Source organism: Mesoplodon densirostris, chromosome 16, assembly GCF_025265405.1.
Source record: "Mesoplodon densirostris isolate mMesDen1 chromosome 16, mMesDen1 primary haplotype, whole genome shotgun sequence".
Classification (NCBI taxonomy): Eukaryota; Metazoa; Chordata; class Mammalia; order Artiodactyla; family Ziphiidae; genus Mesoplodon; species Mesoplodon densirostris.
In genome coordinates this window covers 34310990-34337835 of record NC_082676.1, presented here as the reverse complement: position 1 = coordinate 34337835, position 26846 = coordinate 34310990, and the positions used below count along the sequence as shown (strand labels likewise).

General features: G+C 38.2%; 1 protein-coding gene across 6 annotated transcripts in view; it reads left to right on the top strand.

Annotated features, from left to right (window-relative positions):
- SMURF1 (SMAD specific E3 ubiquitin protein ligase 1) overlaps positions 1 to 26846 on the top strand; it is a 108557-nt gene that overhangs the window by 57527 nt on the left and 24184 nt on the right. For 3 of the 6 annotated variants that reach the window (XM_060079549.1, XM_060079548.1, XM_060079547.1), the window contains 5 exons: positions 15740 to 15833; positions 22818 to 22856; positions 24013 to 24121; positions 25455 to 25588; positions 25745 to 25810. In XM_060079549.1, the coding sequence (XP_059935532.1) occupies positions 15779 to 15833; positions 22818 to 22856; positions 24013 to 24121; positions 25455 to 25588; positions 25745 to 25810 (403 nt within the window). In that variant the 5' untranslated portion in view covers positions 15740 to 15778. The remainder of the gene's footprint in view (positions 1 to 15739; positions 15834 to 22817; positions 22857 to 24012; positions 24122 to 25454; positions 25589 to 25744; positions 25811 to 26846) is intronic. The other 3 variants (XR_009530189.1, XM_060079550.1, XM_060079546.1) reach the window with 1 other exon arrangement.

The following is a 26846-nucleotide window of genomic DNA, read 5'->3' as shown; positions in this document are numbered from 1 at the left end:
ATATTCTGAATACAGGTCCCTTACCAAATTTTATAAATACTTGATTTACATATATCTTCTCCCATTCTGTAGTTTGTCTTTTCACTTTCTTGATAGTATCTTTTGAAACAGAAAAGTTTTTAATTTCAGTGAAGTCCAACTTACGTATTTTTTCTTTTGTTGCTTGTGGGTATGATGCTACATCTAAGCAACCACTGCTTTGTCCCAGATGTGAAGATTTATTTAATCAGGGCTATGATTTCTTCTAACTTTTATATATAATGTGAGGTAGGGGTCAAACTTCATTCTCTTGCATGTGGCTACTCAGTTGTCCCAGCACCATTTGTTGAAAAGACTGCTGTCTTCCCATTGTAGTGGCTTGGCATCACTGTTAAATCTGAATTTTCATAAGTTTGACAATACATTCATGAAGTAAGGTGCAGACATCAATTGTTTTACTATATTGACTTTAAGTAAAAATTATTATTTATTGGGTTTGAATTTTACAGAGCTTGCTTCAGTTAGTGGTGATTGCGGATTTGGAGTGTATTGGGACTTTTTCAAGCAACAGCATGAGAACTGCTGTTAGTGTCATGAAACTTGTGTTCCTTTCCAAAGCCACAGGATTGTAGTCAGGAGATGTTATGGCATGAATCTCCCTGTGTTTATGGGTTGGCTTGGCGTTACCCCTGATTTCTTCTGATCTTTCTGATAACTTTATGGATTGCTTCAATGAGGATAACTTCAAAGAATTTAGTTTTAGAGTTTTCACCAGTGTAGTAAGAGCTCAGGACTCTTAGGGTGCTAGTGGTGTCCAGTTCTGGCTCCATGTAAACTGCAGGTGGGTGGCACCATGATGGCTAGGTTTGCTGTGGGTTGCACACTTAGGAACTGGGCACTTGCATCCGCTACAGTAGACACAAATCCAATAAATGACATAACCTGGACTAGCCTCGAAGCCAGGTTGCATGCTTTATGGGACAAGGTTGGGGTTAGAGAGCTTGGGATACATGAGCCTCTTTCTCCTCCATAGCTCCCAGTACACTGCGAATCACCCATCTGGCTTAACTGATGGCTGCCACTAAACAGAAAGGCCACCCATTGTCTTCTAAATGGATGATAAGAATTTTCATCAAAGTTACTTTAAACATTAGGTAGTATTACTTCCCAAGGAAAGCAGTATGGCTGCTCAAAATAACTTTGAGTATATTTAAGCCCAATTTGGGCTTAAAGACATAAAAATGTGAAAAATAAAAGAACAATGCAAGGGCCACAGACAGGGAGAAAATGTTTGCAAGGGATATGTCTGATTGATAAAAGGACTGATAATCCAAAATAATAAAACTTTTATATTTTCTTTTTCTTTTTTAAAATTGAGTTATAGTTGATTTATAATATTAGTTTCAGGTGTACATAGAACACTTAAAACTCAACAGTAAGAAAACAACCCACTCACCCACCCAATTAAGAAATAGGCAGAAGACCTGAACAGACATCTCACCAAAGAAGATATACAGGTGGCAAATAGGTGTATGAAAAGATGCACCACATCATATGCATCAGGGCAATGCAAATTAAAACAATGATGAGATACCACTACACACCTATTAGAATGGCCAAAATCCAAAAACACTGACAACATCAAATGCTTGCGAGGATGTGGAAGGATAGGAACTCTCATTCATTGCTAGTGGGAATGCAAAATGGTACAGTCACTTTAGACTATAGTTTGGCAGTTTTTTTTTGCAACACTAAACATACTCTTGCCACATAATTCAGGAGTTGTGCTCCTTGCTATTTAACCAAAGGAGTTGAAAACTTATGTCCACAACAAAAACCTGCACATGGATGTGATGAAATAAAATTATTTTTAAGTCAGGACAAGAAAAATCTTAAACATAAAATTCTCTCTCTGCCCGTTTGAGCCACTACCCTCTGCCCTTTAGTGAGCATTGTGCATCTGCATTACACATTAACTAGATCCCCTTAGAAGACACAGGAATGCCTACTCGCCAAAACAAAAAGCAATTTCCCCTGGCGCCAGCAAGGTAACTCCTTAGGAGATAACAGTCCTTTCTCAATCCTGTAAGGCAGGGGTCCCCAACCTCTGGGCCGCACAGCAGGAGGTGAGTGGCGGGCGAGCGTGTGAAGCTTCATCTGCCACTCCCCATCGCTCGCATTACCGCCTGAACCATCTCCCCACCCCCGTCCATGGAAAAATTGTCTTCCATGAAACCAGACCCTGGTGCCAAAAAGGTTAGGGACCGCTGCTGTAAGGGGTCACCATAACCCACTACTGGCCTTGTTGGACTATGAAACTCAATATGTTACTCTGATGTATAACCCTTCATCTCAAAAACTTACATAACTGTGCCTTGACCTCTAAAAGGTGGAACAGTCCTCATAGCTTTCTGAAAGACTGTCTCTTGGGTTATAATTCTTAGCTTGGCTCAAACAAAATTGTCTATTTCTTTCTCAGATTGACTATTGATTAATTCTTTTGTTGACAGATGTTTACTACAGTTTTATTCATAATTGCCAGAACTTGAAAGCAACCGTGGTCCAACCAGACAATGGAATATTATTCAGTACTAAAAAGAAATGAATTATCAAGTCATGAAAAGACAAGGAGGAACCTTAAATGCATATTACTAAGTGAAAGAAACCAATCTGAATAGGCTACATACTGTACGATTCCAACCATATGATATTCTGAAAGAGACAACACTATCGAGGTAGTTAAAAAGATCAGTGATTGCCAGGAATGAGCAGGGAGGAAAAGATGAATAAGCAAAACAGAATTTTTCGGACAGTGAAACTATTCTGTGTGATACTATGATGGTGGGTATGTCCAACTCTGCAGGATGTACAACACTGACAGTGAACTCCAAGGTAAACTGTGGACTTGGGGTGATAATGATGTGTCTGTGTGGGTTCACCAATTGTAACAAAGATGGCACTCTGGTGAGGGATGTTGATGGTGGGGAAGGCTGGGTCAGGGAGAATATGGGAAATCTCTCTACCTCCCACTCAATCTGGCTGTGAACCCAAAACTGCTCTATAAATAAAGTCTACTTTAAAAATACAATTCAAGGTGGTACAGGTATGTGTCAAAGGCAGGAAGTCCTTTAGAAGTTCAGAGAAAGGAGAAATCACTGATGGCCTAACAGGGAAAAAATAAGATTTGAGCTGTAACCCAAAGAATGATTAGAATTTCAGTGACCGGACAGTGGTTCATTGTGTGCAGTCTTGGGTAGGTTACTTCTTAGACCCTTAGTTTCTTCCTGGGGCTTGTGGAAGGATTATAGGAGGTTGCATAGGTGAAGTGCTTAGGACAGAGTCTAGCATGAAATAAGAAGTAGAGCTCTCAGCGGGTATTGACTGGACACCTACTCTGGGCCATGCACTATTTTTTAAATTTGTTCTTTTGTTTTTGAATTTTTATTTTTTTTATTGAAGTATAGTTGATTTACAATGTTTCACTTATACAGCAAAGTGATTATATGTAAGATATATATTCTCTTTCAGATTCTTTTCCATTATAGGTTATTTTAAGATACTGAATATCATTCCCAACGTTTGTCTATTTTATATATAGTAGTGTATATCTGTTAATCCCAAATTCCAGATTTATCCTTCCCCCCACCTTCCCCTTTGGTAACCGTAAGTTTGTTTTCTATGTCTGGTGAGTCTGTTTCTATTTTGTAAATAAGTTCATTTGTGTCATTTTTTAAAAAAGATTCCACATATAAGTGATATCATATGATATTTGTCTTTGTCTGACTTACTTCTCTTAGTATGATAATCTCTAGGTCCATCTGTGTTGTTGCAGATGGCATTATTTCATTCTTTTTTATGGCTGAGTAGTACTCCATTGTGTGTGTGTGTGTGTGTGTGTGCATATATATATATATAAAAGTCACATCTTCTTTATCCATTCATCCATCGATGGACATTTAGGTTGCTTCCCTGTCTTGACTATTGTAAATCATGCACTATTGTTGAACCCACATTCTGGCTCCAAAAAATACTGCTTAGATGTCACAGAAAGAGGACAGTATGCAACAGGAAGAAAGGCCCAGAGGCAAAAATTGCTACGTGGTGGTCTGGGACAGGTTCAGTAAAACCATACTTGGGTGATAAATTTGGTAAAGTAGCTCAAGAGAAATTTTATTTTGTGTTTTAAACTCCAAAGAAAGCAGTCTGTGCAGTGGAGACCCTTGAGATATTATCAAAAAGGATTTTGATAATGTTTTAAGAATAATTTGAGTTTGAATCAACATAGGAAGCAGGGATTTCAGTTGAGACTATTCCAATCATTTTGAAATCATTGTAGCAGTCTTTAGTTGGCTTGTTTAATGGGCAGGTTTTTTGTCGATCTAAAATGTACTTGATCAACATTATAAAAGTAAACAGAGGTGTTTTTTGTTGTTGCTGTTGTTTTCTTCTTTCCCTAATTTAATATTATGGCAATCAAACTTTGTTTCAGACTCATTTAATGGGAGTTAATATTTCCAAGTAAATCATCAGTCTTAAGCACTGTCTTTTTGACATTGACCTAGAGAAATGGACCCTCTTTCCTACTGGGATAAATGAAAAAGTACAAAATGCAAAGAATTTATCTACTCAATAGGGTTCTCTCTGTCTCTCTGTCTCTCTCTCTGAGTAACGTCTTTATTGAGATAGAATTCACATATCATAAAATCTATCCATTTTAGTGTATCATTCAGTGGTTTTTAGGATATTCACAGAGTTGTGTAACCACCACCACAGTCAATTGTAGAACTTTTTATCACCCCAAAAAGAAACCCTGTACCCCTTAGCTGTCACCCCCAAATCCCCTCATTTCAACGCCCTTTGCAACCACTAATCTACTGAAAAAGAAATTTAAAAACAATTCCTTTTAAAATAGCATCGAAAACAGTAAAATATTTAGGAATAAATTCAACAATAGAGGGGCAAGACTTACACCCTGAAAACTATAAAACATTGTTGAAAGAAAATGAAGACCTAAAAAATGGAAAGACATCCATGTTTATGAATTGGAAGACTTAACGTTGTTAAGTGCCCAGACTCAAAATCTCAGGAGGCTTTATTTGGGGAATTTACAGAATTTGATCTTAAAATTCATATGGAAATGCAAAGGATCTAGAGTAACCAAAACAGTCTTGAAAAAACAAGAACAAAATTGGAGACTCACATTTCCCGATTTCAAAACTTACAATTAATCTATGGTAATTACTACAGAGTGTTACTGACAGTAAGGATAGAAGTATAAAGATCAATGGAATAGAACTGAGAGTCCAGAATAAACCCTCACATCTACATTCAATTGCTTTTCAACAGTGATGTCAAGACAACTAGATGGGGGAAAGAAAGGTCCTTGCAACGAATGGTGCTGGGACAGATAAAAATAATTAGTGGCAGGGATGCAGAGAAATTGGAACCTTTATACGTTGCTGGTGGGGATGTAAAATTGGGCAGCCACTTTGGAGGACAATTGGGCAGTTCCTCAAAATGTTAAACATGGAGTTACCAAATGACCCAGTAATTCTACTCCTAGGTGGATACCCAAGAGAATTGAAAACATATGTCTACGTAAAACCTTGTTACGTGAATGTTCATGCATCATTCACAGTAGCCCAAATGTGGTAACAACTGAAATGTCTATTATCTGATGAATGGATAAATGAAATGTGATATATCCATGTAACTGAGTATTAGTTGGCAACAGAAAGGAACGAAGTACTGATACTTGCTGCTACAACATGAATGAACCTTGAAATCATCATGCTAAATGAAAGAAACCAGTCATAAAAAGCCGCATATTGTATGACTGTTACCGAGTCCAAGCTCGCTCTGCTCGCCGCACGACAGGCCGATGAATCGGAGACGAGGGGCTGAGGCAAGGAATACTTTATTCGGAAAGCCGGCAAACCGAGAAGATGGCAGACTAGTGCCTCTGAAAAACCATCTTAACGGGGTTTGGATGCCAGTTTCTTTTATAGCACAGAGAGGGGGAGGAGATGAAGAAGTAAAGTTAAAAGGCCCTAAGTTTTGCAGATATCTCCTGGAACGACCAGCCTCCCTGAGGGGATGTGTTAGTTTCTTGTTTCTTGTAGCCTTTCACAGGTGGGCAGGGTTCCCTGAGGCAGGCCATTCTGTATGATTATAATAACAAAAGCAACGAAAAGCAAAGGTTAAAGTCAAAGAAACAGATCCAGCGTAGAGTCGATTTAGCTCTTCCCCCTTACATGACCATGTATATGAAATGTCCAGGGTGGGCAAACACATGGAGACAGAAAGGAGATTAGTGGTTGCTAGGGGTTGGGGAAGTGGGGAATGAGGGGAATGACCACTAATGGGTACAAGGCTTCTTTGGGAGATTATGAAAATGTCGTGAAATTAAATGGTGGTGATGGTTGTGCAACTCTGAATATACTAAAAATCATTGAATTCATACTTTAAAGGCATGAGCTTTATAGTTGTAAATTATAACTTAACAAGTTGTTGTATTTTAAAATGTATCCTTAATGAGATACCACTGCTTTACAATTATATTTTTCATTCTCTAGTTAGAAGTAGGATCTAGCAGAGTTAGTTCCCTTTTTACTTTTTTAAGTCATATTTGTTTGCTTTTTAAACAAAAATATGTTTCTCTAGAGTATTCTGGCTTCCTTATGTTGTATGTCAACTTGTCACCATAATTATACCTTTTGAAACATACTGTATCAGAGTACATGCAGTAGAGAATCTGGGCTCTCAAGTCAGACTCAAGGAGGAAATTTACAGGCTCTCTGGTCTTGGGCAAGTAATTTAATCTCACCTAATCTTGGTTTCCTTATCTGTTGTGAGTACTAAATAAGACATAATCTGTAAAGTTCTATTAATAATGTCTGGCACAGAATAAGCTCAATAAATATTAGCTATTGTTACTGTTAGTTTTACAGTTAATCATTATTAAATCTCTCTCTAGATGTATCTGTTCATATTAGGGACATGGCTTCCTACAGAATAAAACCTAGAAACTTTTTTGAAAAACAGATCTTAACGTATTTATTTTTCCCCTGGTTTAAAAAGAAGATAAACAGGAAAAAAAAAAAAAGCACCAGTAAATAGTTTAGATAGCCTCATATCTGTTTAAAAGGGTGGTCTCAAGAACTCTTCCAATCCAAGATTCTACGAATACTGAGATTCTTCTCCTGATGTTAAATTTTAAATTTCCTCCCCTTTCCCCTCAACTTTTCTTTCCCCTTTCAAGTTTTCCTTCTTCTACTCCTCTGTCCATTTCTTTCTTTGTCTTTTTTTTCTTGGACCTATGAGATTTATTTTTAATTAAGAAACAATATATAAATGCACCCTCCATAAGGAAGAACAGAAATCTTAGGCTACAGACCCCCTTGCCCACCAGTTCCAGCCCTGGTGTTCTCCTGCACCCTCCCTTATACCCACCCCCATTCCCCAGGTAACCGTTATTGAATTCTTGCACGTGTTCATTGTGTGCCAGTGGAGGCCGTTTTCCACAAGGTTGTTAGGATATCAGAGCTGAGAGAGGCTCTACCGTTCCACCATACGGTGGCTTCAGGCTTCACGGAGGCACGGAGTTCTCTTACCAGTTATTCTAGACTTTGACCCGGAAGTGACGCACATGACGCACACTGCTTCTGCTAGAAGTACTGCAGTCATGTGGTCCAAGCCCACTCTAGGGAGTTGCAAAGTGTGGTCTGACGTTTGCCAGGAAGGAGAGGAGGACTAGATAGCCGGAGGACCAGGGGTGTCTACCAGAGCCTATACTTCTTCTTTTTTTTTCTTCCTTTTCCTGTAGTTTCTTGTTTTAGTGTGAGCCTCATAAACTCAGTTGGAGTGGCTTCTCCCCACATTTTTTTTTTAATAAGGTGGGAATAGTTTTTATGAGGTGGGAATTATCTGTACCTTGAAATCTTGATAGAATTCTCCAGTAAAACTATCTGGGCTTGATGCCTTGTTTTTGTGGGTAGATTTTCAATTACCATTTCAACTTCTATAGTTTTTGGTCAGGGTTTTACTATTTGGGGGGGATCAATTTTGACAATTTATATGTTTCTGAAAGAAATGTTCGTTTTAGCCATTGTTTTAAAGTTGTGCCTTTGGTGCATAGAGTTATCAGACTTTTTTTTTGCGGTACGCGGGCCTCTCACCGCTGTGGCCTCTCCCGTTGCGGAGCACAGGCTCCGGATGCGCAGGCTCAGTGGCCATGGCTCATGGGCCCAGCCGCTCCGCGGCATGTGGGATCTTCCCGGACCGGGGCACGAACCCGTGTCTCCTGCATCGGCAGGCGGACTCTCAACCACTGCACCACCAGGGAAGCCCCAAAGACTTTTTGACTTTAGCTATTCTAGCAGGCATGTGGTGGTACCTCATTTGTGGTTTTCATTTGCATTTCACTGATGATTAATGATGTTGAGCATGTTTTCACGTGTTTATTGACCATTCATTCTTTGATGAAGTGCCTATGTTTTTTGCCCATTTTAAACTTGGGTTGTTTTTCTTATGATTATTGAGTTGTGAAGAGTTCTTTATAAATTCTGCATACCAGTCTTTTGCCAGATGCACGCACTGTGAAGATTTTCTCCTGACGGGGAGAATTTTCTCTTGCCTTTGCATTCTCTTTTTCTTTTTAAAATTTATTTATTTATTGGCTGCGTTGGGTCTTCGTTGCTGCGTGCGGGCTTTATCTAGTTGCCGTGAGTGGGGGCTACTCATTGTTGCGGTGCGCGGGCTTCTCGTTGCGGTGGCTTCTCTTTGTTGCGGAGCACGGGCTCTAGGCATGTGGGCTGCGGTAGTTGTGGCACGAGGGCTCAGTAGTTGTGGCTCACGGGCCCTAGCGTGCAAGCTCAGTAGTTGTGGCACATGGGCTTAGTTGCTCCGTGGCATGTGGGATCTTCCCGGTCCAGGGCTCTAACCTGTGTCCCCTGAATTGTCAGGTGGATTCTTAACCACTGCACCACCAGGGAAGTCCCACCTTTGCATTTTCTTAATGATACCTCGTGTTTATGTTTAAGTCTATGCTCCATTTCAAGTCAATTTTTGTGTATGATGTATGGTAAGGGTTGTTTATTTGTACCCCCCAAGGGTATCCCATTTATTTCAACTGGATGGCCCATTTTCCAGTCTGTTTTTTGCTTTTTCCTCATTGGATTTCTTGGCACCTTTGATGACTATCAATTGATCTCATACCTATGGGTTTATATTTGGGCTTTCTATTCTGTTCTATTGATTTTTATGATTGATTTAGAAATATTTAAATGTAAAGCTCACTGAATTCTCACAAACTGAATACACATGTGTAATCAGTGCCCAGATCAAGAAGCAGAGCCTGGCTAGTTCCCCACATACGTTATTCATGATCCCTTCTAGTTATTACTTTTCCTGCTAAAGGATAATCACACCTGACTTCAACAGTGTACATTAGTCTGACTGTTTTTGTGCTTTATATAAATGACATCATACAATATATTTTATGTTTTTCATTGAATATTGTGTTTGTGAGACTCATTCATAATTCTGTGTAGGTTGTTTTTCTCATTGCTGTATAATATTCTATTTTATGAATGCCACAACTTCTTTATTCATTGTACTATTGATGATCATCTCAATGGTACATGCTTAACATATGTCTAAGTGTTTTTCTGTTAATTACATACCTAAGTAGGCATTGCTGGGTCAAGATCTTTTTTTTTTTTTAATTTAAATGATCTTATGAATCCGATACTGACCATGTAGACTTAAATTTTTTAATGTTGTAACAAATTGTTTCAGTCTTAACACTCAGTCGTCTTAAGGAGCATAATTCAGTGAGGTACGTGCATTTCATTCATGGATGGATCAAGTTCTTGTCTCCATCACTAACTTTTCAAGGTCACCTTGAGCAAGTTGTTCAATCTCCTGCTCTTCTATTTTTCTTGACTAAACTGAGCATACTAACTTTACCCTGACTTATGTTGTGATGTGAATAATGATTAGCTTTGTAATTATAGAAGATTTTATGGTAAAACCATGCCAAATGATACCTTTAAATACTTCAGTGCTTTAGAAACTAGCACTATAAAATGATAATAAGAAAGCAATGATAAGGGACTTCGAGGCGATTTCTTATTGTGGGTTTTTCATGGCCATGTGTGGGGATATTTGCATGTGTTACTTTGCTAAACTCTGTCCTCCCCTTTCAGTATTCTGTTGACCTTTCTATGCATCAAATTAATAAACCCTCATTTGTCAGCTCAGTAACTGAAAGAAAATGTGGACAGAACTTTCTCTGGCTATGATTTATTAATTATTACTTTTTCCTTGCCGATTTGTTTTAGGTCGGGACTGATTATTAGGTTGTAGGTGAGTTTGCTTAACTCTAGCTTTCTTCCCAGGAAATCCCTCCATTTCCCCTTTACCCTCAGCAGTTATCACCTTGTTTAAAATGATGTAGTTAGAAGAGCACAGCTTCATTGTATATTAACAGGTCTTTAGAAGTCAGATGGGTGGGGATGTTTGGGGTTATGCGAGGTTCTCCTGGCTGTTAACCCTGGATTATCTCCTGTTAATGGAGTTTGTCCAGTTTCCTTCTAGGGTGACAATCAAATATAATTCACTTAATGACAAGCTTTTTGGGGTTAAAATTCATCTCCTTCCTGACAAAGTTGAGTTTTATTTTACAGTGTATAGCCTTAGGAAGATAGTTCAAGCTTGAGAAGTCAATTTTAAGCAGTTGTTTAAAAGGAAAAAAAGAAAAGAAAAGATGATCTTAGTTTACTTTCCTTAAAAGTCAAACCTTCAGGCATGAGAAGTTTCCCAGGACAAGCACCTTTTTGTTTTGTTTTGTTCTTCATGGAATTCTCAGAGCTTGAAACAGGGCTTGGCCAATGGTGGGTCATCAGCGGATGTTTGTTAAATGGATAAACGGATGCACTAGGCAAAAGCAGCAGCTTTTACTAACTGACTTTTGTTGGTCAAGTTATGTGATCTTGTAAAGCCCCAGTTTGCTCATCAGGAAAATGAATATAATAGTAACTATCTCATGGAATTGTGGTGTTGAAAAAACGGGATCGTGCTTATCAGACACTTAGGGTTGTGCCTAATTACCTTGTAAGCATCTGATACATTTTAGCTGCTGTTATTAGGTCTAGGAAGGGGAATTAGACTGTATTTTGAAAGGTTGGCAAAACAATGACAAAGTTTCCAAACCTTCCAAACCTCCCACTGAGATTCCATTGATAGATTTCATCCAGTGTTTTTGGCAGATGAATTGGTCAGATGGTTGCCTGGGAGACAGTCTGCTTTCCAGGGTGGCTTTGGAAGCTCAAGTTGCAAATTGCTCCTTAGTTCCTGGTTGTAAAATCACCATGAGCTTTTCAGGAAATGAGATACTAGACATCGGGGCTGAAGTCTTGGAGTTTTATTTTTTAAGTTTTGGAGTTAATAAACGTTGTCATCACATATGGCTTTTGAATAAGGACACTTGAAAGAAAAGTGTCTTTATTCAAAAGAAGAACATATTTAGGGAGACAACATTGATGATTAACTGATCAAAGGAATTGATTAACTTTGGAATATAACTTTAATTATTTAGACAAAACTTTCTCTAATGGAAACCTGAATTTTCCTATATTCTTAGCAAGGGAATATGCTTCTACCTAGAAAATCCCCCTAATTCTTCTTGAAGTCTTTGTTCCACTCTGATGTGGTTGAAAAACATCCCATTTGGTTTACTTAAGACAGAAACAGGATCTGTAGATAGAAATTAAATGAGCTATTTTTCTTATCTTCCAAGGCAAAGGTGCTTAGCCTGTAATACTTGGGAAAAGAAAAATCAAACAAAAGCCAACAGTAGCTTTGGAAATTGCTTCCTCTGAGGCCTGTCGTCTTCCTTCACCCAGGAAGCAGTCATCCTCCTGTAGATTTTGTGGGGCAAATCCAGGATGTCAAGAAAAGCAACATTTTAAGATTAAAGTTTAAATTTTTTTTAAATTTAAGTTTAAAAAAATTAAAAAATGTCCCTCAGTTATAGATTTTCTTGGAATGTAATATCCTCATCAGTCCTTGAAAATCATCCCTTAAGTTGTAAAAATGGCTTCGTTCATTAATGAGGGCTTTGTGCAAATAAAAAGTTCCAAACGTCCTCTGGACTTCATTACTTCTTTCTAACATGTGCTGCGTTTCTCCCTCACTGTCATGTACTCTTTGGCTTTGGAACTGCAGGGGGACATTTTTATCCTTAGTGCCAACCAAATGTCACTAATGAAATAGCATAAACTCATTCCGAAGAACATCATCTATCAGGTGGCTGAGTGTGTGAGCAAATCTGCCAGGCCCTGGACCCCTGGTGGAGTATGGGGTGGCAGTCAGACACCACAGTGGAGGCTCCAGGAAAACTGTCTCATTCATTCATTCACTCACTCATTTATTTCAGCAAACGTTTATTGAGCATTTAATTGATGCCAGGTCCCGTGCTCCATGCTAGGAATGTAATGGTTCAAAAAAATAGTTTCTTCCTTCTTAGTGCTTATGTCCTAGTCAGTAGTTAGACAGTGAAGGAAAGGGGGGAAAAAAAAGGTTACCTAATAAACCTAATGTTTACTCAGCAAATATTGTAGAAGTTAACCTTTCTGTGCCAGGCACCATACCAAGCTCTGGACACAGTAGTGCCTACAAAAGACACAGTCTTTGTTTCTGTGGACATTTTTGTGGGGGAGAGGCAGACATGAAGCAGCATAAAAATAATAGAGGCTTTAATTTCAAGCTCTGATAACAGCGACGATGCTGCTGTGATAGTGTAATATGGAATGGGGTAGAAGTGGGGCTGGCTACTTAATCTTTCTGAGTCTTAATAATTTAGCCAATGAAAGTGGAAAAAGTGACAGCTTCCCTTCATGTCCAGTTGCCTCATCCTGTAAAGGTTAGGTGGAAAACAAAGTAAGTAAAAGCACAGGCACAGGCATAGGCGCGGGCACAGTCTCTGCCACAGCAGCCCTGCCACACCCGCCCCCCCCCCCGCCGCGCCCCCCCCCGCCCCCAGCAGGGTTTGGGAGTATGGGCTGAACTCTGCCACACTTCTGAGCTCAAATAATTCACGGTATTTTGTCCCTTATCTTTTACTTGAATACACGTATAGAAGATGAAGCTACAACACGTTTGGAAGCCCATCTAAGGACTGTCAGTTTCCCAGAGTAACCCTCACCTCCAAAGCCGACAGGGACAGCTTGTGGTTGCTAAAGTGTGTTTTGTTAACTTAGACCATTTTCCCTGCAGAGAAGAAATCATTTTATTTATTTTATTGAAGTATAGTTGATTTACAAGGTTGTGTTAATTTCTACTGTACAGCAGAGTGATTCAGTTATACATATATACATACATTCTTTTTCATTTTCTTTTCCATTCTGGTTTATCACAGGGTATTGGATATAGTTCCCTGTGCTCTACAGTAGGACCTTGTTTTTTAAGAAATCATTTTATCATCGAATGGTATCTGAAGAGTGGAAACGTATATGTCTTGTGTGTGTGTCTAAACTTACTGAGTAGGATTTATTGGTAAAAAAGAGTTATTTATTTCATTAAGCAAATAATGGAACAGAGTCCAGCTCTGTACGGATTGAAGATTTTGGCATTTTGAGTCTGTTGATATAACTGAAATGTGATTCTTTTTCCCCCACTTAATGCAAATTTGAGGATTTCCTAAAGTATGAGAATTGATAGATGAGTGACTCTGGCCTAGAAAATGGCATGTTAGTGAAAACACACTGATCAGGAAAACTTCCTCTTTGCCTTTAGCCAGGATTCTGTTTTTACCCCTCTTTGCAGTTTAAAGGATTTCTTCCCCAAGTTGATTTAAAAAAAAGAAATGAGTTTTAGACTTAAAAGTTAGATGAGGGGGACTTCCCTGGTGGCACAGTGGTTAAGAATCCGCCTGCCAGTGCAGGGGGCATTGGTTCAAGCCCTGGTCCGGGAGGATCCCACATGCCGCGGAGCAACTGAAAAAAAAGAAGTTAGCTGAGGTAGACAGGTAATAACATACATTAAGTGCACATTTATGTGCTGGCACCTATCCTAGGTGGGAAATTATATTTCCTAATGAATTAAAATTTCACTTAGATGTTTAAAGTTATTGAGATACGTTAGTTTTCTATATTTTTATCACTGTTTCTGTGTTTGGCTTTTTGTTTCTGGTTCATCATAGTCTGTGTCATCTGCCTGTTGGGTGGCCAGCACCACGTGAAGCCCATGTCTAAAGGGGTGGAAGACAGGGTCGGGGCAGAGGTTCCTTCTTCAGAAGAACTTAGCTGGGGGCACAAAGCCACCTGAATGCAGAGACCTTGAGCGCTCAACTCTGTGGCCCTTCAAGTAAATGGGAGCAAAAAGAAGGAAGAGATTGCTGGTGGCTAGAGAAGGGATTCCCAGATCAGTCAAAACATTTATGTAATTGTGGCTATCAACCTAAAATTGCCAACTTTTTGTCATGCCAAGTCATTGTTGAAATTATCACCATTTTTTGTTACCTCATTTCATTAAGGGGAAGCTATTTTAACATGAAAAAAAGAGAAAAGACATTACACTAGAACAAAGGGCGGGCATTTAAAATAAATTAGTTCAGTTTTATGAAAACCTCCACGATAGCGTCCTTATCTTTTTAATTTCGGCACTAGTGAAAATGTTATCACAGAGTGGTATTTAAGAAACACTGGCCTGAATGAGACGTCACTGAGAAAGTGGACTTTGCCTGGACCAAGCACAGCGAAGAGAGAGGGGTTGTCAAATGCATCAAGGACTGGGAAAAATCACCTGGAGGTGGTAATGGCTGGGGCCCACAGGAGGGGCGATGAAGGATAGCGGGAAATGTAAGTGACTAGGGAATGGGGCACTTTAAAACCCAGGGAGAAATTCAGGTTTGCCGTATGTACAATGCAGAGCCATTGGAGCTTTTTGAGCCTCAGAACATGAAAATGGCATTTCAAAAGATCGATCTGGTGGCTTAATGTCCTGTGAACTTGGGAGGTTTGAGTGGGGGCTGGGGGCCCTGTTGCTCTTAGATTAAGTTGCGAGTGGGTGGAGCCCAGAATAGGAGAGTGGGTACACAGGTAGGGGAAAGGTCAAGTTCAAGAAACTTCAGAAGAAAGAAAAGATAGGACTTGGTGACACACATAAACATAAGAGGAGGAGGACTGAAAATGACAGCCAAAGTTTCTAGCCTTGGAGAATTGAAAAATAGTGGAAATATTGACACAAATTAGAAAATATATGTAATTTTATTTATTTATTTATTGAAGTATAGTTAATTTACAGTGTCATGTTAGTTTCAGGTGTACAGCACAGTGATTCATTTATATATATATATAGTTATGTATATATCCATATATATGTTCTTTTTCAGATTCTTTTCTCTTATAGGTTATTACAAAATATTGAGTAGAGTTCCCTGTGCTCTACAGTAGGTCCTTGTTGGTTATCTATTTTATATATAGTAGTGTGTATTTGTTAATCCCAACCTCCTAATTTATCCCTCTCCCTGACAATTTCTTAGTTGATGTAATAAAGTACTAAATTTGTGTTGTTGTAGCTTATCCTGGGAGTGGGTGAAACCACAAATAGTATTTTGGGGACCCTATGCTTCTGTCAGGGACCTGGTAAAGAAGCTTGATTTACTAATTGAATGTGAGCAAAACATTTCCTTCCCATGTGTTTTCAGAAGCTAAGTGAACATTATGTACTTTGTTCTTTCTTTATCCCCCCAAATTAGGAAACTATGGTATGTGATTAGGAAATTACGGATTTAGACATGATTTGTCCAAAGAAGAGGGGCACTTCAGAGTTGGAGCTGAAGAAACCATGCGGTAGTATACTCTGAAAAAATAAGCTTCATTTTCTCTAAGAGTAAATGTCTCTTTTGCTCACTGTTGTATCCCCAGAATCTCACTCATAATTGGTGCATAACATATTTCTTTAAAAATGAGTGGTAGATCTAGATAGAGTGGATTTTATGCTGTGTAATAAATTATCTTTTATCATATCTGGTAGAGAGGACAAAGAGAATTCTATCTCAAGATCACAAAATTTTTCTACTAGGAGAAATCATATGCCATGAACTAAACTCAGTATGACCCTAAATGATCTTTGCACAAAATCGAGGCAAAGTTCTCTTTGTGCTGACTCTGTTGAAACCTTCTCCACTTTTTGATATAACCAAATTCCACTGGAATGACCCTTAAATTAAGACATTGCTAATCTTGTACATATGAACAAGACATTGCTAGTCTTATACATATGAACATATGTACATAATCTTTTTGAGATGTTACCAGAATTCTTCCAGTCAGAAGCAATCCAGCATCAGCACCTTGGAAAAACAAGAGCCCCGAGCTGGTTGGAAAATGTTTGAGACTGGAGGTGAGGGCAGTTGGGGTCAGAGCCTGACAGGTCTGGAGTTCTGCAATGGGAAGCCACTGGGGAATTTCTAAAAAGGAAAAAGACATGAGATTTAAATTTTGAAGAGATGACTTTGTGATAGCTGATGTTGGGAGCTTGAACAAGGGTGGAGATGGTGAGAAGTCAGCACACCTGAGAGAGGCTGGGAAGTCAAAGCATGGTGCACAGATTTCTGGCCTGTACAGCAGATGGGTGTTGCTGATGATCTGAAGTCATGAACCCTGGGCGAGGACCAGGTTTCTAGGCAGATTGGGAAGATTTCAACTTAAGATTTGGAAGCAGCTGTGTAAAAGCAAAGGGAAGTGGAAGGAAACAGGACATCACAGGCCTCTTTGAGGAGAGTTGAAAAAGGTGGCAGATTTAGAATTATCGTAAGAAAATTAATCGCTTTCCTATAACCAAATAACAATTGAAAAGTGCAATGAAAAAAAAAAAAAGGTATCTTGACGATTTAAAAAAAGAAAAAGAAAGTGCAATGAAAGGAACTCTCCCATTTACAATAGTAACAAAAACCAAAACACTTAAGAGTAAACCCAATTAGAAATGTGGAAAACGTTTATGAAATATACGTTATGAAAGCGTCACTTAAAGGCATTAAAGAAGAATTTAATAAATGGATAAATATGCTACATTCAAGAATGGGAATACTTAATATTGTAAAGAGGTAAATTCCCCTCAAATTTATTTATGAAGTCATTTTTTTAAACTTGCTGAAAATAATTCTAAAGTTAAATGGGAAAAAATAAGCATGTGAGACTAGCCAGGAAAATGCTAAACAAAGAGTAATGATGAGGTTTTAGAGGCATGCAGTTTCTATTTACACATCTGTGAGTTTTCATATTTTCATAAGTACATATTACCTTTGTAATTAGAGAAACAAGAAATAAAACACTAACAGGAGCTGTAATAAATTATGATCTAGCCACAAAAAAGACGGAAGAGTTTGTATGTGTGTATGTATATGTGTGTGTGTGTGTGTGTGTGTGTTTCCACTGGAAAGCAATGGTATAAGGATTACACTGAGGAGGAAATATTAATACTGACTATACAGAAATAAAAAGGATTATCAGAAGATACTGTAAACAACTGTGTGCCAACAAATTGATAACTTAAGTGAAATTGACAAGCTTCTAGAAAGCCATAATCCTACCAAAGCTGATTTGAGAAGAAATGGAAAATCTGAATAGACCTATAAAGAGTAAAGAAATTATGGATTAGTAATTGAAAACACTTTCTACAAAGAAAAGCCCAGGCATGGTAAAAGGATCAGTTATGCACCATAACCAGGTAGACTTTATTGGTTTGGCCAAAAAGTTTGTTTGGGTTTTTCCATAAGACGTTACAGAAAAACCCAAATGAACTTTTTGGCCAACCCAATATCTCAGACTGTTAGTTTGGTTTAACATTGAAAATCAGTTAATGTACTACATATATCAATAGGTAAAGGGCAAACACCAGATGATCATCTCAAGAGATGTAGAAAAAGCATCTGACAAATGCTAACACCTCTTCATGATAAAAGCACTCAATACGCTAGGAACAGAAGGAAATTTCCCCAACCTAATAAAGGGCATCTATGAAAAGCCCACAGCTACCGTCATACTCAATGGTTGAAAAATTGAATGCTTTCCTCCGAAGATCAGGAACAAGACAAGGATGTCCAGCCCTTCTATTCAATATTGTATTGAGGGTACTGGGCAGTTAGACAAGGAAAAGAAAGAAAAGGCATCCAGATTTTGAAGGAAGAAGTAAAATTATCTTTATTTGTAGATGATGTGATCTTATATATGAAAATTCAAAAATATTAGAGATAATAAAGGAGTTCAACAAAGTCGAAAGATACAAGTTGAATATACAAAAGTCAGTTGTATTTCTGTACACTAGAAATGAACAATCTGAAAATGAAATTGAGAAAACAATTCCAGTCGTTGGCTCGCAACTTTGGGGAGTTTCAAGCAGCCGCAGTGACGGCAGCAACTCTGGATGCAGGAAACGTCTGGTCCGGCTCTGGTAATGAGAGGCCCTAAGATCCCAGAGGTACCATATGAGAAGTCTGGAATGTGTTGGGGACTTGGCTTCCTGCAAACATTGGTTAAGAATCCGCCTGCCAATGCAGGGGACACGGGTTCTATCCCTGGTCCGGGAAGATCCCACATGCTGCAGAACAACTAAGCCTGTATGTCACAACTACTGAGCCTGCGCTCTAGAGCCCGTGAGCCACAACTACTGAGCTCACATGCTGCAACTACTGAAGTGCACACGCCTAGAGCCCGTGCTCTGCAACGAGAGGCCACCGCAATGAGAAGCCCGTGCACCACGACAAAGAGTAGCTCCCACTGGATGCAACTAGAGAAAGCCCATGCACAGCAACGAAGACCCAACACAACCAAAAATAAATAAATAAATAAAATTGATTCTTAAAAAAAAAACAAACTGAAACTTTGTTTGGATTACTCCAAAGTTGATATCTTCTTCAAAAATAATAAAGAAGAAATATTGCAAAATTAAAAAAATTCCATTTATAATAGCATAAAAAATAATAAAATATTTAGGAATAGATTGAATAAAAGAAGTATAAAATGTATACTCTGAAAATTACAAAACAGTTAAAATTAAAGAAGACATAAATAAGTGGAAGAACATCTCTTGTTCATGGATTTGAAGATTTAATCTTGCTAAGATGACAATACTCCCTCAATTCACCTACAGCTTCAGTGAAATCCCCATCAAAATCCAGGCTGGCTTTTTTGTAGAAATTGACAAGCTGATCCTAAAATTCATATGACAGTTGAACAGATCCAGAATAGCCAAAACAATCTGGAAAAAGAACAAAGTTTGAGCACTCATACCTCCCAGTTTCGAAACTTACCACAAAGCTATGGTAATTACTGTGGTCTGAATGTTTGTGTCCCCCTCAAATTCATAGGTTGAAACCCTAACCCCCAAAAGTGATAGTATTAGTAGGTGGGGCCTTTGGGGCAGGTACTTAAGTCATGAGGGTAGAATCCTAATGGGTAGGATTAGTGCCTTATAACAGAGATGCCAGAGAGATTTCTAGCCCCTTCTGCTCTGTATAAATACAATGAGAAGTCTGCAAACTGGAGGAAAGCCTTCACCCAACCATGCAGGTACCCTGATCTTGGACTTCCAGCCTCCAGAACAGTGAGAAATAAATGTTGTTTATAAGCTACCCAGTCCAATAGTATTTTGTTAGCAGACCGAATGGACTAAGACAGTAATCAAGACAGAGTGGTCTGGGCCTCCCTGGTGGCGCAGTGGTTGAGAGTCCGCCTGCCGATGCAGGGGACACGGGTTCGTGCCCCGATCCCGGAGGATCCCACATGCCGCGGAGCGGCTGGGCCCGCGAGCCATGGCCGCGGGGCCTGTGTGTCCGGAGCCTGTGCTCCGCAACGGGAGAGGCCACAGCAGTGAGAGGCCCGCGTACAGCAAAAAAAAAAAAAAAAAAAAAAAAAAGACAGAGTGGTCATGGCATGAGGAGAGACCTGTAGATCAATGGAATAGAATTGAGTGACCACAGATAAGCTCTCACATTTACAGTGAGTTGATTTCCAACAAGAGTGTTAAGATAATTCAGTGGGGAAAGAATAGGCTCTTTTTTTTTTTTTTAAAGAATAGGCTTTTTAACAAATGTTGCTGATACAGCTGGATATCCACTTGCAAAGGAATGAAGTCGGACCCCTTCTTCACATCAAATACAAGAACGAACTCAAAATAGATCATAGACCTAAATGCCTATTTAAGAGCTAAAATTATAAAAGAAAGCTAAAAGTATAAAACCCTTAGAAGAAAATATAGGAGTAAATCTTTGAGACTTTTGGTTAGGCAAAGTCTTACTAGACATGGCACCAAAAGCACAAGCAACCAAAGAAAACAGATGCATTGGACTTGATCAGAATTTAAAACTTTGGTGTTTCAAACAACGTATAAAGCCAGCCCACAGAGTAGGAGAATATTTGCAAATCACATATCTGATAAGGATATTTTATCTATAGATACGTAGATATTTATATACAGTTGTCTCTTGGTATCTGCTGGGGATTGGTTCCAGGACCACCACCCCCACCCTGCTGGATACTGAAATCCATGGATGCTCAAGTGCCTTATATAAAATGGCATAGTATTTGCATATAATCTATGCATATCCTCCCATATACTTTAAATCATCTCTAGATTTCTTATAATACCTAATACAATGTAAACACTGTATAAATAGTTGCCCGGGGTACAGCAAATTCATTTTGCTTTTTTGGAACTTTCTGGAATTAAAAAAATATATATTTTCATTTCATAGTTGGTTGAATCCATGGATGCGGAACCTGTGATATGGAGTTGTGGCAGGGTGCAACTGAATATAGATATCTATAGATAAGGGTATTTAGAATATACAAAGAATTCTCACAACTCAATAATAAAAAGGCAAATAGCCCAATTTAAAAATGGGCAAAAAAAAAAAATCTAAATAGAAATTTCTCCAAAGAAGATATATCAGTAGCTAATAAAGCACACAAAAGGATGCTCAAAGTCATTAGTCATCAGAGATGAAAATTAGAACCACAGAGATATAAAACCACGGAGACCGACAATAACAAGTATTAGTGAAGATGGGGAGAAACTGGAACCCTCATACACTGCTGGTGGGAATTTAAAATGGTGCAGATGCTGTGGGAAACATTCTGCCAGTTCCTAAAAATGTTAAACATATAACTCAGCAACTTCATTCATAGGTTTACAAGAGAAATAAAAATATAAGTCTACACAACAACCTGGACAACGTTATTCACAATAGCCAGAAAGTAGGAACAAGCCAAATGCCCATCACCTGATAAGTTGATAAAGAAAATATGGTATATCTATACAATAGAATATCACTGTCATGAGAAGGATTGAAGAACTGATTTCATGCTACAACATGGATGAACTTTAAAAACATGTTAAGTGAAAGAAGTCAGTCACAAAATACCACATATTCTATGATTCCACTTATGTGAAATGTCCAGAATAGGCAAATCCAGAGGCATAAAGTAGATTAGTGGTTGCTAGGACTGGTGGGGTTTGAGGTTAAATAAAGAGTGATTGCTGATGGGTACAGGATTTCTTTTTTTGGGGATGATGAAAATGTTCTAAGTTGATTGTGCTGATGGTTATACAACCCAGTGAGTATATTACAAACCAATGAATTATACACTTCAAATGGATGAATTGTATAGTGTATGAATTATATCTTGATAAAAATTGTTGTATAAAAAAGTACTAAGTGAAAAGTTTGCAGAACAATATATGATATGAATATATTTTTGTGAAATAGTATAAATTCATAATAAAACACTATATTCTTAAAAATTAGCAAAATTTGTGAAGTTTGCATAAGTGTAAGAGACATTAGTGATATAGTAGCTTTAATCATGTAACAAATCTGGTGACAAAATTTCTTACCAGTAATCGATCCCCCCTCATTAATAAAATACTAACAACAATTAGTATTTATTGCATTCTTTCTGTATGCCAACACTGTGCGAAATTCTTATCATGCATTTTGTCTTTGTTTTTCACAACACTTGATGATGGCCCCGTATTTTCTGTAACTCTCCCCTTTCTCTCTCCAACATACCAAAGTTTACATTTACAAAATTGTATTATTTATCAGAATATCAAAAATGGACAGTTCCTTTTATTGTTAGCAGTAGCTATGAAGGTAAATACTGTAGGTCTTAATTGGAATTGGTATTAATGTGATCCTGTGAGTTTTAAGAGCACATTGATAAATCCATCTGCATGTGTTTAAGTAAGATTTCAAGTTTAAACTAAAACATTTTGCATTTGTTATAGTTGATGCCCAATGGGAGGAGAAAGACTTTTTGTTACTTGTCAGCTTTTTGTTTAATGTAATGCTAAATTTGAAAGACAGTCTATCTATGGCAAAGATAATTTTGAGTTTTTTTTTTCCCCATTGCAAATATAGGCTAGTGCCTCAGTCAGTTTGGGCCGCTATAACAAAATTCCATGGACTGGTGGCTTAAACAACAAACAATTATTCCTTGTAGTTCTGGAGGCTGCAAAAGCCACAGATCAAGGTGCTGACAGATTAGGTTCTTGGGGAGGGCCCTCTTCCTGCCTTCTTTCTTGCTGTGAGAGCAAGCTCTGTGGTCTCTTTTTTATAGGGGCACTAATCCCATCATGAAAGCCCCATCCCCATGACCTCATCTAAACCTAAGCACTTCTCAAAGACCCCACCTTTAAAAATATCACATTGCAGGCTAGAGCTTCATCATATGAATTTTGGGTGGGGATACGATTCCGTCCATAGCAACTAACTATGATGGAAATCTTGTCCATAAGTGCTAACCCTAGCATTTTTTTTTGTTTGTGTTTAGTATTATGTGCCAAGAACCTTGCAAAGAAAGACTTCTTCAGTAAGTAAAACACCCATTTTTGCTCTCTTACAATATTAATGTTCTTCACATATTTCTGAAATTTAAAACTTAAAAAAAAAACCAACCCTGGGAGTATTCTTCTAAAAGTCCTGCCCTTTGCTGACTAGAAATCCACAGTTTGACAAGCTTCCTTTCCCAGTTGACTACCACATAGAGACTCTGTAGCTCCAAGGCACAGAATTTATAACTCATAGGAGAACAACTCTCTCTCATTCCCTATTCTGGCCACACCCTGTTTTCTCTGTCTTTCCATCCATTAATGTATTGCTTTCTGCTGGGTGAAGTATCCTCAGCTCCTATACAGACAAGACATTTTTCTATAAAACGTCTGGGTTTGAGTAAAATTGTTGGTCAAATTTGATCAATTAAATCACACTTTAAAAGCCTTGTAATTAAAGGAATTGTAATAAAAATATAAATGGAGGATCCTTTTCTAAAGGAAGGAATCACCTCATAAGAAGTTCACCTACTATAAAGTAGGTGCCTGCAGCATGATATTTTTCACACTCTTTCTGCCCTCACAAGAATGCTGCTCAGTTCCTAAGTGGTTCTACTCATGCTTTAAAGGTAAAGAAACTTAGGTTCGCAGGCTTTATTCAAGTAGCTAAGAAGCTCCAGAGTGATGGCTCACATCCAGGTCTATCTCTAAACCCTTACCTGGCCACCTCTCTGATCTTATAAACCTGTCTGATTCATACTCCAGCATTTAGGAACTTACCTAATTTAAAACTCGGTGAATACTTGCTTTCAGAGGTAAAATAGATGAAGACCAGTAAACAAGATTTCTAGGTATTATTATTTTTTAGAAAGTATAAATATAAGTAATTGTAGACACCTTTCCCTCCATTTAGCTAGCCCCACTGAGTGATCATCAGAAATGGAAATTTGAATTTAAGCCTATTTTTAGAGTTTTCATTTCTAGCCTCTAAAAATCTGAGGAGGATGTCATTCCGGGTTGTCTTTCTTAGAAAGCTTAATGGAAATAATTTATTTTGCTGATTGAAACTAACCTTAAACCTGAGAATAAAATATACCAGGGTAGTCTTCTTAATCAAGTAGATGACCTTGAAGCTCGCTTTACTTGCGGGACTGGGTTCTGTCTTCTCATCCAGTGTGGCTGTCCCCTCTCCTCTAGGACTCCCTGACCCTTTTGCAAAGATCGTTGTGGATGGATCTGGGCAGTGCCACTCAACGGACACTGTGAAGAACACATTGGACCCAAAGTGGAACCAGCACTACGATCTGTGAGTTGAATATCCTATAAGCCACTTGGGGAGCAGCAGGAAAGTTGGTATCTAACTTGTAAGAGAAGCATTTAATTTTTTTTTTTTTAAAAAGAGATTATTAAACTTCTTACTGATAACAAACGTGGATGGCTAAACAAATACATACTGCCTACTTTTAGAATTCATATACTTGGAAGTTCTTGTGTTTGACATTTTCATACATTTTAATGGTTTGCTTCTGTAACTGTGGTCTTCAAACTTTCAGTCTCCTGGCCATACTAACAGGAAAAAAGGGCCATAGTTCAGGTCCTCTATATGCTACTGTTTTTTTCAGCAAAACCCTGAACATGGTTGTAAAATGCATTATTTGAAATACATTATTATTATTTTACATATTTATGATACAAATATATAATATATATATATTTCTGTTGATTTTTTTAAAATTTTGCTTTTTAGTACAAATATATTTTCTGCAAGAGAAAATAAAGTTTGGTATGACTGGAGGTATATAAGCCCACACACGATCAGACAATTTCTTATATTCATTTGTTAAATGGATTGCACTTTGAAATTCTATTTTGTAGGCACCTATGTTTTCGTGTCCCTGCTAAGAAATTTTTGTCCAAGTAATGCTGAGTGATTATTGGCTTTTTACTAACACAAATTGAACTGGGTTTGAGTGGGATTTTTAGCATTTGGATCCTGAGGCTCATTTGCAGTTACACTGTGGCACCGGAAGTAGCCTGGAAAGTGGTTGTCAGTCCATGTCCTGAAAGCTCTCTTCTGTGGTTGACCTACACTGAGAGAAAGTGGCAGGTTTCCTGTCTGAGTTAGTGCCCTTTTGTGTACTTTGGGTGGATGGAGGGTTTGTAAGTAGTCCTTTGTTGCAAATTAGTATTCTCTATTAAGACTAATTGGTGGGTTTTTTTTTTTTTTTTGGCCACACCATGCAGTATGCAGGATCTTAGTTCTCCGACCAGGGATCAAACTGGTGCCCCTGCAGTGGAAGTGCAGAGTCTTAACCACTGGACTGCCAGGGAAGTCCTGGTGGGAACTTTTGAATCCTGCCATTATCCTCTGGAAATATAAAAATATAGTAAATTTCTGTTAAAAGATTATTATCATTATGTGGTTGTCTACATGTGTTTCTTACATAACCGGTTGTAGTCCTTTCCCAGCCCATTGAAGTTAGTAGATATATACTTATTAAGCGCCTGTTAGCTGTGGATATAGAGCCAACATTATTTTAAAAGGATTCTTCTGGACTAACAGGTCAATCAGATAAAATCTCAATGGGCTATCGCAATTGAGAAATACAATTAAAAATGAGTTTGCATGTTGGTTTCAGATACGTTGGGAAAACAGATTCTATAACCATCAGCGTGTGGAACCACAAGAAAATTCACAAGAAGCAGGGAGCTGGCTTCCTGGGGTGCGTGCGGCTGCTCTCCAATGCCATCAGCAGATTAAAAGATACTGGATGTAAGAACCCAACGTTTTTCTGTCTCTTAATGCAACTGAAGAAGGCTTATGGTGCATCATTTTTTATTTTATTTTTTTGAGTACTGAATACAGAATTCCTGCCTTCCTCTCTAGTTAACATTTCCCTGGGTTAAGTTTTGAATTGTTTGTTTGCAGACCAGCGTTTGGATCTATGCAAACTAAACCCCTCAGATACTGATGCAGTTCGTGGCCAAATAGTGGGTAAGAACTTTCTCATCTGTATAAAGAGATAACTTTTACAGACTTAACCTTCAGCTCTTCATCACTGAGAAAACACATAAAGGCACTGACCGATGGTGACATACTTCGAAGGACAGGCCCCATACGGGGGCCATCTCTCCAAGGACTAAAAAATTTCATCTTATGTGGTTTTTATTATTTTATCTAATTCCCTTCATTCTGTCATTCAAGGTGGAGTTAAAATAACTAAGGTACAAAAAGATGTAGGGTTATAATTTTTAATGTAATTTTAATCATCACATGAGTTGACAATTTGTCATATTATCCAAGTGCAGATGATAAAAATGATGGCCACATATGCAAGAGTTAAGAAATAGTTTCTTCAGGAGGACCCATCATATATGTAAAAGGCAAAGAGAATTTCTTAAGACTTCCATGTAATATGATTTTACAGAGGATTGACTTATTTAGAATGGAGAAATAAAATGTGCTCATGTCATAAAGCATTGACTGGAGGTATTCCATTGGAAGTAATTTATCTGTTAAGTAGCTCATCCTGTTATCCATCCCATTTTTATTAGCATTTCAGGGTAACCCAAATATTGACTGTATGCATTGCAAGCAATCAAAGAAAACAGTATTTCAGCAGCACACCAGAGTGACTTATGGCCCCAAATCTTTTAGGTATTGTCTTTTGTAGACCTGACCCAAGATAAATGGACAGTGAGTATCCATCCTGAAAACTCCTGTCATGACAGAGTTCCCACTTACTGCCTTTCTGTTTGTGATTTCTTCTTTTCTTTGTGGAGGGATGTGCCGGGGAAAAATGAATAACTGGAAGCAGCTTCATAAGTGTCTTTGTTGTTCATAGTAGGGACAGAGAATCGACACGTAGGTGCATCCAGACCTTGCACATACTGACAGTGCTCTCCGTGTCCTTATTAAACATAAGTCAAAATCTTCTTAAAATATCAGGTACCTTGGAGGAAGCGAATATTGTGTTCTGTTATTTTGATGAAGAGCACAGACAATACAGCATCTCTTTCTGCTCCACGTT